The 20,334-nt window shown below is 41.9% G+C and overlaps 1 protein-coding gene across 1 annotated transcript in view; it reads left to right on the top strand.

Annotated features, from left to right (window-relative positions):
- Positions 1-20,334, top strand: part of HSPA4L (heat shock protein family A (Hsp70) member 4 like) — a 2,148,355-nt gene that overhangs the window by 477,788 nt on the left and 1,650,233 nt on the right. The window contains exon 4 of the mRNA XM_044061754.1: positions 13,629-13,751. Within this exon, the coding sequence (XP_043917689.1) occupies positions 13,629-13,751 (123 nt within the window). The remainder of the gene's footprint in view (positions 1-13,628; positions 13,752-20,334) is intronic.

Below are 20,334 nucleotides of genomic sequence, written 5' to 3'. Positions count from 1 at the left end.
TCCAGGGGATCCAAATTTACCCATACCTGGGCGACTGCCTCATACAAGCGGACGACAAATTGATTTTGACAAAAAACTTGAACTATGTCATACAATTGCTACAGGCTCTGGGATACACAGTCAACTTCCAAAATTCAAGACTTCAGCCATCCCAGCAAATTACCTTCTTAGGAGCCAATCTAGACACAGCCTCTCAAATGGCTTACCTGACAGAAGACAAGCAAGAGAAGTTAACTCATTATTTCAAAGGTTTGGCAAAACTCACCCAGATGACTGAAAGGGGATTCCTACAGGCCCTGGGTTACATGGCATCCTGCATTCTCCTGGTTCCATTAGCAAGACTACACATGAGAAAGCTTCAATGGTACCTAAAAAGCCTATGGTCTCAGCACAGCAACAACCTAGAGACAACCATACCGCTCATTCCATGCCTACAAAAGGAATTCCTATGGTGGGCCTCGGTAAGCCAGGCAAACACAGGTATGTCATTCAAAAAACCTCAGATAACGCAGACCATGACCACAGACGCCTCAGACCTTGGATGGGGTCGCACATGGAAGGCAGATGTATACAAGGACAATGGTCTCCAAAGGAAACACATCTGCATATAAACCAAAAGGAAATGCTGGCAGTAATGCATGCCATCGAGGCCTTTCGACAACAACTTCAGCAAGGCCATCTACTGATACGGACAGACAACACCACTGTGATGTGGTACATAAACAAGCAAGGGGGCACCCATTCCTACCCCTTTTGCAGACTGACAATGAATCTTTGGGAAAAATCACTGAGCCTAAACATACAGTTGCAATCCCAGTTTGTTCCAGGCAAAGACAATGTGCTGGCGGACAGCCTAAGCAGGAATTTCATAGATCCACACGAGTGGAGGTTACATCCGAAAATCTTCACACAACTCACCTCGACATGGGGCAGGCCAGAAGTAGACCTATTTGCCTCCCACCTCAACCATCATCTACAAAAATTCTGTTCAAGGACATACCATCCACAAGCTTGGAAAATAGATGCTCTTTCATTCAACTGGAACTTTCTAAAAATCTATGCATTCCCACCTCTGCCACTGATGACCACAGTATTACTAAAAATCAAAGCAGAGAGGCCCAAGGGGATCCTAATAGCTCCAGACTGGCCAAGACAACACTGGTACCCACTACTACGGAGCATATGTCACAACAAAAAGTGGGCCCTTCCCCAATGGCCCCTACTTTTGACTCAACACAACTTCAAAACACTGCATCCAAACCTTCAGACACTGCAGCTAACAGCCTGGGAGATCCCATGAATAACCTCAATCTATCTCTCTCCAAGGAAGTCCAGCGGATATTAACAGAAGCTCGAAGACCATCCACCAGAAAGGTTTACTTAGCAAAATGGAAGAGATTCAGCATTTGGAATACCAGCAAGCGACATGATGCATCATTATTGAATATTCCACTCATCCTGGAATATTTGGCAGATATGCTACAGAATGGACTCTCGTATTCTTCCATAAAGATACATCCTTCAGCTATCTCAGCTAGATATAACACTGATCCGCCTGTGTTTTCACATCCTTTGTTAAAGCAATTCCTCAGGGGAATCAAGAACATTAAGCCACCAAGAAAGGCTCCAGTGCCAGCTTGGGACCTCAACTTTGTCCTAGAAAAACTGACTCTACCTCCCTTTGAGCCAGCAGCTTCAGTGGACTTACAATTTTTATCATGGAAGACAGCTTTCCTGTTGGCAATTACCTCAGCAAGAAGGGTTTGAACTACAGGCCTAATGGCAACACCACCGTTCATAATCTTTCACAGAGACAGGGTCTCCTTAAGAACCAACCCTACTTTTATGCCAAAGGTGGTATCTAGGGTTTCTTTAAATCAAGCTATTCACCTGCCTACTTTCTTCCCCAATCCTGAGAGCAAAGGGGAAAGACTGTTGCATACCTTGGACATTCACAGACAACTTCACTACTACCTGGACAGAACCAAGACCAGTAGGAAGTCTGATCAGCTTTTTGTAGCTTACGCCCCTGGAGTACAAGGAAAAGCAATTTCCAAACAGACTATTTCAAAATGGATTGGACATTGCATCAGATTTTGCTATTCCTTCCATGGGAAGAATGTTCCAGCCAATGTCAGACCACACTCCACCAGAGCTACAGCCACCTCTACAGCATTCTTAAGAGGGGTGCCTACAAAAGACATTCTAGAAGCTGCTACATGGAGCTCTGTGCATACATTCTCCAAACACTACAATCTCCCTTTATATTCCAAATCCAGAGCAGGCTTTGCTTCGGCAGTCCTGCAGGGTTTGATTGCCACACCATCTCTTTCCTAGAGCATTCCTCCTCCCCCAGCTAAGCTATGGTATTCAACCCATATGTTATGACTGCAGTTGCATTCTTGAAGGACATAGTACAGTTTTGTACCTACCATAAATGTAGATGTCCGATAGATATGCAACTGCAGTCGGATTTTCCCTCCCTCCATACCCCTCTATGCCTTGGGTCCACTCCTATCCCAGTTTCTCTTAGCTGGGGATATCTGTTATGGTGTATCTGTTTATTGCTTACTTATTTGTCTGGAATCCTGTTTTTGTCTTCCAATTTGATTACAGCCTTCCTTGGAGGGCACCTGGCATCTGGGGCAAGAAACACTGAAGAAAATGGCGTCGGCTGATGCTTATGTACTTCAGCCGCTCTGACGTCGGAGAGAAATGCGACATCAGCCGACGTCGGACCCAGACTTTGGAATCCGGCCGACCGAGGGCTGCCTGAGGCAGGACAACCCATATGTTATGACTGCAGTTGCATATCTATTGGACATCTACATTTATGGTAGGTACAAAACTGTACTTTTTTTTTTCCCAAAGGGGATAACTGTACATTTCTTGGCGTTGAGCGTGAGCACATGGCTCTGGCACCTTGCTTCTTTTCAGAGGATTTTTCTTAATCCTGCAAACCATGCTTCCCTGTTTTGTGCGGTCTTGGAGTGTATGTTCTTTCTATGGGTCATAAAACTAGTGCTACAGTATACAAACCAATTCGCAAAGATTTCAGGCATTTTTAAGATTTTCTGTATCTGGCTTACATTTTTGATTCCCCATAGTACCCTTTGGACAATACTGCGGTGGTGGTGCTGCGGTAGCATTGTCGCCTCATAGTAAGACATTGTCCTGTTCTATTCTCAGCTAGAGCGTCTTCTGTGTGGAGACATGCATGAATGGGGGTACCTTCATTGAAGGTTGTGCGTCAGGGCCGGCAACTCAGCATGTAAAAATCTACTGCCAATCATTAGCGGACTGGAGCTCCGCTGTGGCGACCCCTAACCGGGAAAAGCCGAAAGACACAGCAACCCTTTGGACAGTCTGCTGCTCCAAGGGTAATTTATTCAGTGCTGATTGCAAGTCATGCACATCTTTTCATACTTAAATTACTAGTTTATATTTGCAAAGTCTTTTTTTTTTTTTTGTAATGTCAGGCACTTCTGAGCTGGTTAAAGGAACTCCATATCATTCTCTAGTTCCAGATGAATTTACAGAAATCTCCTCTCATTTCTTCTTACAAGATAGCGTTTCTGTGATGCCTTATAGACACATCCCTTAAAAGGGCCTTTCTTCATCACGACAAAGTAGGACGTTACAGAGAACAGTTATTGATCATTTCAAGTCACTCTGACTTCAGCCTGGGAATATTTCTGGATTCTGGGTTACATGGCCTCTGTGATTCCTCTAGCCAGACTTCATATGAGGAAAATTCAGTGGCACCTTACATCAGTCTGGTATCAACATCAGCACCCCCTACCCTGTTCAAGAAGGGAGTTACATGGTGGGTGGACCGGACAGCTCTCAACCCTGATCTTTCCTTCTCCCTTCCAACTTCTACTCAGACTGCACCCCCAGTTGCCTCAGACTTTGCTTGGGGAGCTGTTTCCAAGTTGTGAAAGTTCAGGATCTGTAAGCAAACAGAACAGATCAAAATATATAAATGTCAGAGATGATCGCAGTAATAAATGCTTTCAAATGTCTAAACCATCTTTGGTCTCAGGACCTCTGCTACTAACCACACAAAACATCACAGTGATGTGTTACATAAACAAGGAGGTACCAGATCAAACCCTTTTTGCAGACTAACCATGGTACTCTGGGATTTTGCAAATGTGCATAGTCTGACCCTCCAGGCTTCTTATATTCTATCAGAGCAGAACATTATTACAGAGCAGCTGAGCAGGACCAGGACAGACCTAAACAAATGGAAACTGAACCCAGGTGTCTTCCAGGAATTGATCTAACTCTGTTTGCCTCCATTCACAACAGACAGTTTGAAGAGATTCTGCAACAGGACTTTTTGCAAGCTGGCCTGGAAGACAGATGCATTCTCTTCCCCATGGACGAGAATGTTTCTTTATGTCTTTCCACCGTTTCCACAGGTAAGCAGTGTTCTTCTAATGATTCTGAATGACTCCCCAAAGATAATTGTGGTAACTTATTTTTGGCCCAGGCAAATGTGTCTCTCCCTTATTTTGAAAATGGCCAAAGACACTTACCACAATCTTCCTCACAGACTGGACTTAAACTCACACAAGACAGTAGTGCTTTGATGCACCCAACCTGAAACTTCATTTGACAGCCTGAATGATAAGAGTGCCAATACCGTTTAGGAACTTTTTCCCCCCAAGGCACCAGGTATTAAAGGAGGTTACAAAGCCCACTGCTGGAAAATTGTATATGGGTAAGTGGAAATTATTTTCTAGTTTGTGTCATATTAAAGTCCAGGACCCTGTTAATGGCCAGATGCCTCTGATTCTAGAATGTTTGTATGAGTTATTGTCCTCTGGCCTTTCCTATTCTTTGTCATGATTCTTCTGGCTATGTCTGCTTGTCTGCCCGTAGATATCCCCTTCTACCCTGCTTGAAGTCAAGCAGCATTTAAAAGGGATCCTGCATGTTTGTTCACCTTCAAGATGGGTGCTTCTCTTAGAATTTTAATTTTGTACTAGAAAAACTGACTGTTCTCCAATTCAGATATGCTCATCAGGCTGATTGACAGTTCTTTTTTTTTAGTAATTATTGGCGCGTGATCTGAAATAGTTACTGGGTGCGTATCAAGACATTCAAATAAATGCACATGTTCCTGTGAAATCTAGCCTAGCCCAGTATATGTAAATTCACTCCGAACTCCTATTACAGAAGTCACATCTTCCATGCCAAATATTTTCAGAAATTTCTTCAAAAATCTGTCCTCCTTTGTTATACTTTCCTTTCTGGGCCCCCTGACAGATCTTCACTGTTGCAAATCACATTCCAATCCCCAGCTATAAGTAATATTCCTTGATGAAAACTGATTATTTCGACCAGAATTTTCTTAAGCTGCATTACAGCAGTTTTAGGTGGAATATAAATACGTCAGTATAATCCTCCTCCTTTGCCAGTTGCCCCTTAGCACTACAAATCTGCCATTGTTATCTTTTTTATCCTCTTCTATCACTTTTGGAGAGCCTCTTGCAATTAATGTAAGTACTCCTCTTTTCCTTTGTTCCAGTATTCTGTTGAATAACCATCCTGAAAACCTTTCGTTATCAAATTCACATGTTCATTTCTTTCTAAGTATGTCTCCTCTAACACAGCTATTTGCAGTCTACATTTTTAATATAGTTCACTACTCTCTTTTTTGTATTTATCTGTAAGACCATTGACATTTAAAGACATTACAGAAAGCATCATTGCATTAAAAAGTTATTGTTCCCTCCTTTATGTATAACACCGTTTTTGATAAATGTGTAGTTCCAGCTTGTGTTACATGCATACAGTGTTTGACCGGTTGAACTTTTATGTAGTTGTTTCTTGTCATATCCATTTGAGCCTGTGTCCCATCTTACAAAACTTTTTGTTTTACTGAAAGCCCTCAAGCAACAAACACATCCCTGATACTCCAGTAAAACCTATTAACTTAATACTAACACACAAAACTATGTACATCTTCAAATACTGAAGTTTTACCCCTCTAATAGGAACAAAAGTGCTAAACTGACAGCCACACTCAGACTTGAGTTAACCTAAAAGAAAGGTTAAACATACTAAGACGCACGGTGCAGCCTGTGCTTCTACTAAGTGCTAACTGGTTTTGTCTTTTCTTTATAGCACTTCCAGCTGGGGAAACCCCAGAATGCTTTCAGAGAACATTATTTCCTTGCCAATTTTTCTTCTCAGTTTTTTTTTTCTTCAGCCAATCACTCTCCACCAGACTGTAGCCAGTTTCTCTTTATCAGATTGTCTCCATGGAGATATGAGAACCAGGCAGCCAGTTTCTGTTTATTAGATTATTTCCATGGAAACATGAAGATCAGCTGCAGAACTGCTACTGAGCATACATGTATTTGCTAGGGAAAAGCCTCATAATAATCAGTATTCTTTTTCATTTACTTGCTTACTCTTAAAATGTGTTACTAAAGCAATCTAATAGTCCTTTATCCAGTCATTCCCCATGCAAGAAAGAGAAAAAGCACATTCATTTTTCTTTTGTCATCTCTTTTAACCAGGCTTTTTTTTCATTGCATTACCTACATGTCTTAAAACTAAACAAGAAGAAAGAGGGAAGGGAGAAAGAAATGAAAAAAGAACTGCACCTGTTTGCAATCCTCATTATACTTAAAATAACTGAGGGAACTTTACTTTATAGAATGCAAAGAAAACCATACACCAGAAAAATAGTGCTAGTAAACTTTATCCCACCTTTTCCCCTCCCCAAAACATTTTCTGAACATTAATGACATGAAGTAGGGCATATTCTTTAGAGACCCCACAAGTCCAATTCTGAAAACTCCAGTACTTCCAGATTTTTTGGTTCTGACATATTTCACACAGATGATTACTCCATTCTAATCCCACGTTGTTACTGGTTTTATCACTGTTCATCTCCATATCCCAAATCCTGTTTCTGCTTCATTTCCAATGTACTCTTGATTCTTTTAGTCAACTCCTGTGCTCCTTTCCTTCACCCCCAACATTTTCCTTTGAAACACTGGAAGAAGTTTCACTGGTACAGTCTTCTCTGTGGTCTTTGTTACCAGAAAAACAAGAAGCAGAATCTTTCTGTTTCACAGCTCACTTTTTGTTGGCAAACATTTGTATTTCCTCCTTGACATGTACTTCAGCAAAAAAATATTTTGCCCCTCCAGGGAAGAATACTTTGAAGACAGCTAGGTACAGCAGTTTGAATCTCACAGCTGCGTCTCGACATTCCATGAATAGTGGAATACTTTTGTTTCTCTTCTGCCTGGTGTACAATGAGCAATCATTCTCCAGAAACACTCTGCTGTCTCCCCATTTTAGTACTTCTGCCACAGTTGTGTCAAAATCAGCTCCTTCTGCTGGTAAGATTGCATCTTTAGTATTAAATGTCTAGGTTACTTTCTCAGGTTTGGAGCATACACACAGTGTGCCCTTTCAATTAACAACTCTTGCTGTGGAATACCAGTCCAGTTGCTTTATTTGTGCTTTCATAAAATTAATGCAGTCTGTTCCTTCCAGCTTCTCTGGTATAGCTGAAAATCTCAGGTTTTCCCTATGTGCTCTGTCCTCTATTTCTATTATTTTTTGAAACATCTCTTCCTGAGCAGTCTCATAGTCAGCCAGCCTTTTCTTCCTTTCGACCTCTGATTTTTGCAGCTTTATCACCTCATCTGTATATTTGTTTAAAGCTTCTTTCATTTTAAAGCCTTTTGTTGTTTGTATTGATATACTCCATGATTGTTCTGTTTATTTTAACCAAGTCTGTGTGCAGTTGTCTTATCTTTCTGTAGGTTACTGGAATTTGTCTGGAGGTTGCATTGCTTTTTTCTGAACAGCTGCAGAACTTACCCCAGTCAGTGTTTCTCCCTCACTTTTTGCATCTGATTTTTTTATAGGTCCTCCTTATTTCTTTTTTCCTGGCATCCAGGCAGTACACTTACTAGCCAGTTACTGAAACTTATCCATAAACACAAGTCTACTGGCCTTATCTGCTGAGTTTGTTTTTACACTGGGAGAGCTAGAATTAAGCTGTTATTCAATGTACAGCCATCTCGGAAGTCCACTGATTGGCAGTTCTTAACTTGGAAAACAGTGTTACCCATTGCTCTGACCTTTGCAAGAAGAGTTGCATGCTCTTATAGTGAATAAACCTTACCTATGTTTTATTTAGCAGGGTATCTTTGAGACCAAATCTGTCGCTCGTCCTTCTATAACATAGAAGATGAACAGGCAGGGTAGTTCACTTTGCTGCTTTATTACTTAGAAACACATCAGGATGGATAGCAGCATCATAAAATATAAACAAACTGGTTAACAGACAGACCTCACAGACATACATGCTTACATCTCGATAGCTTACTACAAAATGGCACTCAGGCTTGCACGTGCTTAGCATTTATACACTTGTGCAAGCCCTTAGATAGCTTCTTAAAGATGCATACACACACATTAATCTACATCTTCCCTTTAAAAAGATTACCTTTAATTGAAAATAACATTGGAGTTAAACATGCATTACTATAGACATTAGAAACAAACACAGTGTTCATGTCCAAGTTGCCGTGTATCTATAACATGGTCTGGAGATGCAACCAGATCTTGTAGCATAACAGTCTGGACTGAGTTTAGCAACAGGGTCAGTCGTTGGTGAACAACACGCATGAGGAACTTCTGGATTCATCACAGGAATGGGAATATTCTGTGGAACTTCCTCTGGAACTGGAACACTGGATAACTCACTCTGAGATGGTCTTTCTCACAGGCTATGTGCTGTGGTATAGGCTTGGACACCGGTATCAAATGTTTCCGATTCTACCTAAACTCTACTCCTTGTGATTCCACAGTGTACGATCTTGGCTCTGAGCTAGTATTCTTCATGACTCCAATTCGATCATAACCTTTGGACGTTTGCATCCTTACCACTTCTTCTCGTAATGGATTAAGCGGTCTGCTGGTCTTATTGTAGTAGGACTTCTGGGTAAAATGCTTCTTCAACAGTTTGGTTTTCACTGACCTGTTGTTCTTGACACATGGAACCAATAGTCTATTACTGATGGGGTAGTGTGGTTCTGGTTTGTATCGGCAGGCAGAAATGAGAGCAGTGTGGAAGAAAGATACCCAGACAGTTTGAATAGTAATAGGACCATCGGGTCTTATAAAAAGATGTTTATCACAAGGAATATTTCTGAGATTCAGGAAAACATCACTGTTCTCTCATTTAGACTTCTCCCAGCAGAGTAACATGAAAGCATTACTGAGAGCCTTCAGTTTGAATTTCTTTACCACCATAAAAAACAAGCTTCGCACACTTTGCCAAATCAAACCTTACGCCATCACATACTCTAGCAAATGTTTCTGCAGACATAACATTGCATTTGGAACCTGTGTCATCTTTGAGCTCTGTGGGTTTTCCATTTATCCTAACTGTACAACATACTTTATATTTTTGCCCTTAAATCTACTGTATTGACTGTTTCATGAAGCACTGACACACCATCAACATAAAAAGTAGGGTTGCAGTTTTCTAACTGATCAACTCATTTCTTTGAATGTTCCCTTTTAATAAAAGAATGTGTGCCCTTTGATTTACAAAACCTTTTGAAATTATTACACTTATTGCATTTGTGGCATTGATGACCAAAAGCTAAACATGTTTCCTTTTAGATTCATGACTTCCACCACAATTACGACAGTTGGCAATGAAACTAGGTTGGGGCCCATGCTTTGAGTTTGATGACTCACTCTTATGCTTCACTGAGATTGTGCGAACTCTGGAACTTGCTGAAAAGCTCTGGGGTTTCTCAGTGGGAGCTGCAAGGCTACAGTTACAGCCATGTGCTTGGGCCTGTTTCTTTTAACCACGTGTGTCATACTATCAGCATGAGCTCTAGAAGTTACTGGAAGCACATTTCTCATTTGTAAGCATATTTGTGTGCTTTTCTGTGAGCTCATATATACGACAAATCTCAATGGCCTTATTCAAAATTAAATCACTGTCAGAAAGCAAAATCATTTTCACAGCATCATTCTAAACTCCACAAAGTCTGTCTTTTATCAGCTCAGCCCTTAAATCACCAAATTTGAATGTTTTAGCCTTATTTCTCAAGTCTGTTATATGTGCTGCAAAGGTTTCACCAGGCTTTTGATCCCTTGTGTAAAATAAGTGCCTTTCCATTGTAATGTTTGTCTGGGGGTTATACATTTATCGAAATTTAAGTTTTAAGCACTCGGGACCCTCCCTTGACTCAGCCTGTGCAAAAATATGACAGTTTTCCCCCCTCTCCTGCAAAGATACATAAACAAATGAATGCTCCCTTTCAATGGCTTCTGACCCAGCTAAATTAAGTAGAATAAATTCCTTTGTACAATCCTCTTTATCAGAAAGTGCAGCCTGTATGAAAATGTCGTACTCTTGCTCAAACTCTCTGCACTTCTCTGCAATATTATTGTCAAACACAAGTGCACCGGGTTTTCAAAATCCATCTGCCATGCCAAAAAATTGTGCACAAACACACTGAAAAATATGGCCCTTGTAATTATGTATGAACAAGCACACACAGCAGCTTGTAAAAACATTCAAATGCACAAGAAACTCTTCAAAATACTGTACTTTGCAAAATATTCTCTGAAATGGCTGTATCTTGTGAAGTAACTTTACTGTAATACTGCACAAACATGCAAACACTTCAACACTTCATACACTTCTGATAACTCGGATATCTTTAATACAAAAAATATGTGCTTAGCAAAATATGCAGTTGTTCCCTTTTATTTTATTCATTTTATGCAATTTGGACTTTATTTCGAACATTTTCTGTAGTAATTTGAATATTTTTATCAATATCTGATTTATCGGTTTATTTAAATATCGTTTAGAGCATTCTGTATGCTTCGTTTTATATTTTGTGAATAAGAAATTATTTGAGCAAGTTTTAATATCTGAAATTCGTTTCTGACCAGTTTTGAGAATTATACATGCAGTAGGGATGATCTACTCCTGTATATTCCTCCAACACCAACCGAATGCCTCTTGGACTTAAATTGGAGAAACTGGAACTCTTTCTGGCAACATGTCATTGTAGCCATGTCTGATCCCATGTCCTTTTAGACATGCCACTTCTGACACCATGTCACTCGACCCTCTCTAACATAGAAGACGGACAGGTGGGGTAATTCGTTTAGATGCTTTATTACATAGAAACACACCAGGATGGATAACAGCATCATAAAATATAAACAAATTGATTAACAGACAGACCTTACAGACCTACATGTTTACATCTCAACAGCTTGCTACAAAGTGGCAGTCAGACTCGCACGTGCTCCATATTTATACACTTGTGCAAGCCCTTAGATAGCCTCTTAAAGGTACATACACACACATTGATCTACAAAATTATTTAAGTCTAAAGTGATTTCACTGTTTACTTTGAGTTGAGCTGTTCACCTTCATATCTTCTTCCCAGAACTTAAAATAAGGGAGAAAAGATTTTGCATGATCTGGATGTCTACAGACAACTCATACTATTTTGACAGAACAAAGATCTTCAGGAGTTCTGATCAACTATTCATTTGCTATGGACGTAAGAAAAAGGAGCAGCAAGTGTCGGAACAGACAATTTCTAAATGGTTGTCTCATGCTATTACATTATGTTAGGCTCAGAATAACAAGTCACTTCTAGTAGGGATAGGGCCCAGTCTACCAGAACCTCACTTTATTTTGTCACTTTTTGGAAAAGAGTATGCACTGTAATAGTATCCTAGAGGCAGCAACTTGGTCCTGTGTGCACACTTTTACAAAACATTGGAAGTCTAGAGCAGGTGTTGCTATGAGTATTCTCCTGGGGTTCCTGGACCTTTATTCTTCTTCCTCCTCCTCCCTGTCTTTCTAGGCTCTGGTAATCTACCCATACAGCTTTTTCTACTGCAGCGGTGATCTAATGATGAACATATTACAGTTGTATAAGTAAACTTACCATAACTGTAAATGTTCAAATAAATTAATGCTGCAGTAGCCACTCCCTCCCTCCATCCCCCTATTTTTACTATTGCCAGGGTGTGGGATTTTTATTAGTCTGCATATTATTTGACAGGACTGTAGCCTCTGTTTTCTCAAACAAGAAATCTCTGAAATGTTGGCACCCTGGCCACTGATTTTTATCCTGCTTTCCTCATGCAGGGCAGTGGCTAGGGTACATGGAAGGTGCCCCAAAGCTTTTGATGTTTTCTGGCTGTGTCCAGTTCTTGGCAAGATGTCCTATAGTGCTTATAGTGTTGCAGTGGTGATCTGTTAGAATATTTGCTATTATATCAAGTTTTACTTAGACAACTGTACTTTCTTACTTTACATTTGGTACTGCCCGTACTTCTGAAGAGGGCAGCACTTTCAAGAGATGATCTGAATCAGTGCCTTCTAGTACTTCATTTGATTATCCTCTTTTGCATAAATATTGTGTGACTTTAAGAAAAGCATTTTTCTTGAGCCTGATATTTCATGAAATTTATTATTTAGGAAAGCTGTTACAAAGTGTTAGAAGATTTTGGGGTTCAGGCAGTGGTTCAGGACAATTTCTCATTTTGGTTTGGTCAGTATGGCTGTAGCTAAGATGAAAGCCGTGAGTTGGAGAATACCAAACATCTATATCTACTTCAGTTGGTTTAAAAATCTGTCTAAAAAGCAGTATGAACAAGTTTGACTATATACCTTGGTGTTCTACAGGGTCACAGTGTGAAATGTCGGGACTTGCTAGAGCGAGTCCTGAATCTCTGAAGCTGAATGGCTGAAAGACTGGACTTAAATATATATGGTGATCTCTGAGTTGGTAGATATTCATTTACGTGGTGGTGGGGGGGGGGGTGCCCCCCTGCAAAAAGAAGGTTTTTAAGGAGAAAAGCTCTTCTCCTGTGTTTTCAGTCTTTTTTTTTCATTGGGTTGTTTGCATGTGACATTTCAAGTGCCAACATTGCAATAGGGAGCCGTTCTACAGAGGCCTAACATAACCCAATACTACAAAATTTGCTCTCTCTTTACCATTGTAATTAGAATAATAGTTGCATGCAACTTTAACATTGATAATATTTTCTAATATTGTCTTCCACTGTAGCAGTAACATTTTGTGTAGTTTACAGTCATGCTTCTTTCTGCTTTCATTTTCCTGGGTATTCCTGTCACAGGCACACTACTACTCTTGCATAATGGAACTGGAGTTTGATGCTGCTTGACAGGCTAAATAAACACAGTGTGTGATGTAGTGACTGTCAGGTGGACGTTTCCAGCTATACAAAAGCATTTAATTTCTTAACACCTTACAGTTGTTCAGTGTTCTGAAACTTTGTGAAAGAGAACATTTAGAAAACTTGTAGAGATTGAAGTGGACTGTTTAATCAGCTTATTCCTCTGCTGAAACTTGGGATATAATGCACTAGTTCCATTGAAGACCTAATAAAGGAAAACAAATTCAGAGCATATTCTAGAACTCTCAAGGCCATACCTTGTATAATGTATTTTGTTTCATCCATATGTTTTTTGTATTTTAGTGAGGCATATTAGTAACTAAAAATATGGTACCATTATAGTTAGAAACAATTTAACTGAATTCCATTTTTCCCATTGTAAATAGGTCTGGTACTTGGACGAAAATCATGTCTTTGCAGTAGAACAGGTTACAGGGATGCTGCTTACAAAACTGAAAGAGAGTTCAGAGATTGCCCTGAAAAAGCCAGTTGTCGACTGTGTAATTTCAGTAAGTTTAAGCTTTTTGTCTGTCTACTTGTTACCTTGTTTGTGAGGCAACAGATTTCTTTGATGAGTTATATGCTTTTTCCTCCTCTCTCTGTACATATTCTGCAGCAGTCTGGTTGTTCTGAAATCAGGAGCTAGACCATACATACCCACAATTGAAAGACTAATGAAGGTTAGTCATAAGCATTTTGGAAATAAAGATATGCAGAGGGGGACCTGTGAAAATTAGATTGGGGGCCAAAGATTAGGTGGCCAGTATACAGTACAAGAGTGGTACAGGGATAATACATGAGTAGGACCAGAATATAAGGATGTAGAATAGATGAGCTACAACATGACAAGCCATACAAACTAGAATTTAGTTGTTAGTTGATACTACCCCAGAAATAGGAGAAAAGTAGGTGCGTTCATAGACTGAGCCTATACTTTGTACTAGAGACAGCGTGGTGGCTTTCTTCCTTCTAAGTCAGGCCTGTATACAGTTCTTGAATTGGAAATGTGTGACTGTTGTCCAGATGACAGTCCACTGTGAAGAAAGCCTGAAGAGCAGAAAGAATCGGGCTCTACAGCAGTGACGTCATGCACAGCAAAGGATTTCCGAGACAGAAAATGTGATCTGATGGTGGTCATTTTCATTCTTTCCTCAACAAATGGGTCTCAGATCTGACCCTCGGATCTGTCTCTGATGCTTTTCTCTAGATTCTAGGATCTGACTCTCGAGCTCTTCCCTTTATCCTTAATGTTCCTGATCACTGCATTACGCCAGATCTTGTTTGCGGCTCTAATTATTAGTTGTTGTGTTCTCTCAAGCTCTGTATCTAGTTGTTTTTGGGAATAGTGAGTAAAATCCTCAGAATTTAATTTTCTTCCTTGTCTATAACTTTTATAGTATCCTGTCTTTACCTGCTAGGCTAGTTTATCTTTTTAAAACATCCTTTGGTGTTCTACTTTTACCATCGTTGGTATTTTCCATTTCTTTCCTTTTCCTTTCTTTACTTTCTCTATAAGGTATTCTTAGTATTACCATTGTTGGTATAACTTTTTTATAAAAAAAAATCCTTGTTGATAATCTTTAATTTTGTCTTTGTACTTATCAGTTGAACTAACTTCTTAACTGTGGCTGACAGGCCTACTGGATTTAAAAAGTGCATTTCCTGTGGTCACAAGATACCTAACTCTGACGCCCACAGGGAGTGCGTCTGCTTCTTAGGTCTTTCCAACCTTGAGACTGCTTTGTACTATTTGAACTGGCTTTAACGCCAGAGCCGTTAGTGATTGTCGAAATAACATAGTGTTTAAAGGACTTCTGTCTGCTTCTGTGCCATCCTCTACTGTTTCTATGTCAGGGGCTCAAACCCCCTCTCAGAAAATTTAAGTCTTTGGGGCCCAGGGAGCATAGGGAGCACTCTCCTGTACAGTCTCCCAAATCTGCTCCAACATTGGAGCTGCAGTGCTAGCTAAAGTTTCCAAGCACTCGGATCCAAAACCATGGGATTCAAAGTCTGTTGTTCCTAAGTCCCCTCGGCTCCGAAGCACTCGCTCCTCTCCAGAACTGGTATCCTTAGGCTAAGATCTTCTTTTCTACAGGAGGCTGAAAAAACTTCTCGACCTACCTCCACTTCCTCTTCAATCAGGTCCTCTCAAAGTCTGTCTGAAGCAAAAGTCGATAGGATTTTGAGGAAAGTCCTCAGAATACAGATCCAGATGGGGGTTTTACTGCTTCCATCTCCCATCGGAGCAGTGAGGCTTATACCTCTCTCTCATACAGTCATTACCCCTTCTTCGATGTAATTCTCTCTTTTGGAGCCCTCGGATCCGAGATTTCCAAAAGTCGGACCATCTGATCAGAAGATGCTTTCACCTTCAACTCTGACTACTTCCCTGATCCATTCAGTTCTGTCTCCCCGTGAGCAGGATGTGTCTCAGAGCCATAGAATCGGATCAGAGGGAATGACTTTGACTCCAAACCTTTCAAAGCCATCTTTTCCCCTCAGGGCCTTGGTGCTGGACAGCTCAGCTCAGACTCCTCCCTTGAAGCAGAGGGTCGGGAGGCGCCTGGCTTGTCTGATATGAGAGTCTCGGCTCCAGTCAGATTGGCCTCGGCTTTGCCTTGTCCCTCTGCCATCGAGATGGAGGAGAGGATGTTCTTTCACCCGAGAGAAGTCTTGACTGTTATTCTTTGGATCCTATTCCTGTTCTCTCTCTGGATCCTGTGTCAGAGTCTTTTCAGCCTATGCCACAGAGACAGCCAAACCCATAAGTGCTTCCAGGCAGTTCCAATTTGGGAACTCCCCGCTTCTTCCAACACCTCTCCAGAATACCCTGCTGAAGAAGACCCTCAAAAGAGTTTTTACAGAAGGAGACACATAGATTCCCCTCATGAATCTTTGACAGAAGACACCAATTTTGATGATGGGAAAAGGTTCCCTAGATTTCCACTGGAAGATATCTTCTTTGGAGACATTTTAGAAATGCTACTACAAAAAGGTGGCTGGTCTTTTTTTAGAAGCCTTTGGGTCTGCCTCATCTACATCTTGGGTTACCCCTCTGTCTGATCATCTTATAGATGTTATGTAGTCCTATCTCGCTGTAATTCTTGCTGGATGGGTTCGGAGCTGATATTCGGCTCCGACTTGGCCGATACTAAAGCTCGAGAGCTTTTACTGGCTCGAAGCTAGTCCCTATCCCATGCTGCCTCACAGCAATTCCCCAGATCTCATTTGCCGCGAATGCTTTGAGGTTGTGTCCTACTGGCTCATTGGCTGAGTAAAACTTTATTTGCTAAACTTAGTCCTTTTTCCTAACCTTTCTATCCATTAAATATATATATAGTTTTTGTCTCTTGTGTGACTGTTTCCGACCCCTATTCCTCCCCATAGGACTGTACTGTTTAAGGACTGTTTAAGTTAGAGAGCCTTTCTTCCCTGTGTGTGAGTGTTTATATATATATATATATATATATATATATATATATATATATATATATATATATATATATATATATATATATATATATATATATATATATATATAAAGTTATATTCTTCTTTCTTCCACACTTCTTATCTGTAGTTAGTATTTAGTGTTGTATTGATTGTTGTTTATCTATCTACTCTATTCCTGGTAGTCGGAATGTCTAAAGATAAGGATAGGGAGCATAAGGATCATCGCCCTTCAGGGTTTAAGAAGTGTGATAGATGTGCACAGAAAATGTCTCTCACAGACAGTAACACCAGTTGCGTGTACTGCCTTGATGAAGCCCATTTGCAGGAGCCCTACACTTTTTGCTATGCATTTAGCACCAGAGTTTTAAACGAAAGAAAGAGAAAACTTATTGATAGGGGTCTCATGACCAGTTCCTTCCAGGAACAGCTGGGACTTGGTCAGGCAGCTCCAAAATCTTCTAAGAGAAAATCTTCGGCCCCAGCTTTGGAAACGACTAAAAACACCAAAGCGTCAGAGCCAAGAAGTTCCTGCTCCGATTCAGCTTCATCCATTTTGGTGCTGTCGGTGTCCTTGGTGCTGAGGCAACCTTCGGTACTGAAAATTTTACCGGAAATTGAGGTTGTGTCTCCCACCTTGAGATCTCCTATTTTGGAGAGAAGGAAATCTCCTTCTGTCTCCACCAGATCCTCCAGGACTCTTATCAGATGAGGACATTGAGCAGGTGGTGAAGAGGTTGCTTTTGGATTCAGCTGTGGCAGAAAATTGGCCCCTTCGGACCTAAAGGTTTCGGAGCCGACCCCCTTACTGACCACTCATCCTCCTCCAGCTGCTTCGCCCTAGGAGCCTATTACTTCAGGTTCTTCTGTCTTGGACCCGTCAGCTCTGGGGATTCAACCTGCTTCCTCGGAGCCAATTACTCTATCCTCGATGGCTCAGTCCGGGGCCGAGGGATGTGGGAACCGACACTCTCGAGTCGACTCCGAGGGGGACAGTCACCCTGGGTTCTCATCGGAACTGGCCCTCCCTCTCGGAGCCTTGGCTTGACTCAGCTCGGCTCCCACTTTTGCTTCAGAGCCATTCCCCCTTGCTAGGAGTCGACCATCTGTCCCCTCGGAGCGGAGGTCTTCTTTGCAGCGAGGGGGGAAGGCTTTCGAAGCTATAGAGAAGGCTTTATCCTCCGCTAAAGCCATACCATTGGAACCTGTGTCCCACCAGAAGCAGGCAGCAACCTCTTCCCCCCCTGCCACCCCCACAGCGTAGGGAGCCAGAGGCCCACGTAGCCCCCGATTGGAGGTGCCTCCTCTTCTGAGACCTCCCCAGATTATCCCACTGGAGAGCTCCCTCGGAAGAGGCTGTGTAAGAGGAAGCATGTTGACTCACCTGAGTCTAGCACGTCAGACACTGATTCAGAGGAATCAGAAGGGTCCCCTAGATCCCCCTCTGAGAATGTCTCCTTTTTTGACATCCTAGAAATCCTTAGACAGAGGGGTGATTGGAAGACCTCTAACCCTACTGAGGATGAATCAGTGTATCTTGAGGCCTTTGGTTCCTGACCTTCCGCCTCCTGGGTGACACTGCCTTATGACCAACTCTTGGGGGTCATATCGCAGAAAACCTGGACCTCTCCAGATTCAATGGAGCCCATCCCGAGGAGACCAAATAAGTTCATGACAGCACCTGAGGACAAGACTTTTCTTAGTAAGGGAGTTCCCATTGATGCTATGGTGGTAGCAGCGGCCACCAAGAAGAAGTTATCCGAGACATCTTCTAATATCAGTCCTCCTAACAAGGAGTCCAGGACGATGGATAGGTATGGGAAGCGTACCTTTTCTTCAGTGGCATTTACACTAAGATAGCTGAATTACCTTACTCATTTTACTCGTCTTCAGAGGGATCTCCTGAAAGAGTTAGGAGACACCCTCCAGGGTTCAGTAGCTCCGGGTTCCATGGATAAGGTTTCTGTGCAGCTCTCCACCCTTACTTCCATAGCTAACTCCTCCATGAGGCTGATATTGTAAGCGGCATATGGAGTGAGTAGGGCAGCCGCAGCAGGAATATCCCTCAGGAGACATTCTTGGATGTGTCTTTGTAATTTTACGGAGTCCTTCCAAGTCTTCCTTCATTAATGTCCCCTTTGATGGTTCATCTTTTTTTGGACCCCAAGTGAAGGAGACTTTGACTAGGTGCGAGCAGGAAGAGAAAACCTTATCTGCCGTTGGAGTCCGTTTCTCCCTCCCGTCTAGACCCTATCCCAAGGGTAATACAGGAGGGAAAATGTGGTTCTGTAAATCCAAAAAAGTTTTCCCTCAGGCACAAGGTCAACCCTCCTCTAGAGGCAGAGGGAGGATGTAATGGAAGACGCTGCCCTCGCAGCAGAGGAGGTCTGCAGCATCAGGGAGACAGAGAAACTTTCTCTGATCGTCCCTTCCATCGCCCCTGAGGGGTTGCCTAACTGTCCAACTCTGGAGGCAGTTGGGGGTTGTCTATCACTGTAACCAAGCATCTGGCTAACCATCTCACAAGATCATTGGGTACACACCGTAATATCCAGAGGTTACCTGATCCCCTTTGTTTCCGAACCCCCAACAAACTGGTCTCTATCAGACATACCACCCATCCAACTAGACCATGCAACATCAGAGGTCATCTCGTTGCTGCAAAAAAAAGTCATCCAAGAAGTCCCCACAGAGCAAGTAGGATCGGGAACTTACTCTCGATTCTTTTTAATTCCAAAAAAGACAGGGGACTGGAGATCAATTCTAGATCTCAGCAGGCTCAACAAGTATGTAAAGAAATCGAAGTTCCGAATGGTCAGTCTGCAGTCGATATTTCCCTTAATTGAGAAAGACAATTAGATGTGCTCAATCGATCTCCAGGATGCGTACTACCACATCAAAATGAACAGGTGCTCCAGGAGGCACTTAACACTTCCGGCTGGGAGCCAGTCATTTTCAGTTCAGAACACTGCCCTTTGGTCTCACTACAGCCCCCAGAGTGTTCATCAAATGCATGGCAGTGGTAATGGCTCACCTGAGACATCAAGGATTCCAGGTGTTTCCGTACCTAGACGACTGGCTCCTCACTGCTACCACCAAGCATCAACTCATCAGAACCAGGGATGAGAGACTATCCTTGTGCGCCAGTCTGGGCATCACTGTCAACTTAAAAAAGTCAGTCTTATCTCCTTCGCAGCACGTTGTATACTTATGCTCAGAAATAGACACAACCACCATGTCAGCAAGACTAACAGCAAAAAGAGTAGTCTCTCTACGCAGTCAAGTCAGATCCTTGCTAAACAAACAAAATGTTCAGGCCAGAGTAGTCCTTCAAGTCCTAGGGACTATGGCTTCCGCCATACTATTAGTTCCTCTTGCTCGTCTACACATGAGGTTACTTCAGTGGTTGTTATTTGCCCAATGGTCGATGCAAGACCTTCCATTGTCTCACCAGATTTTTATAACAAACACCTGCTAAAAGGATCTGACATGGTGGTTGCACACCGAACAACTTCTCCTAGGTCGTCCACTTGTTCCTCCTCAAGAGAAAGCAGTTTTGACCACGGACGCTTCCCAGACAGGGTGGGGGCATTATCTGGGAATGATAGTTCAAGGTACTTGGCAGAACCACAAGAACCACTT

Source organism: Protopterus annectens, chromosome 2.part0 (assembly GCF_019279795.1).
Source record: "Protopterus annectens isolate FY-2018-M chromosome 2.part0, PAN1.0, whole genome shotgun sequence".
In the NCBI taxonomy this organism is placed as follows: domain Eukaryota; kingdom Metazoa; phylum Chordata; order Ceratodontiformes; family Protopteridae; genus Protopterus; species Protopterus annectens.
This window is presented reverse-complemented; position numbering and strand designations above follow the sequence as displayed.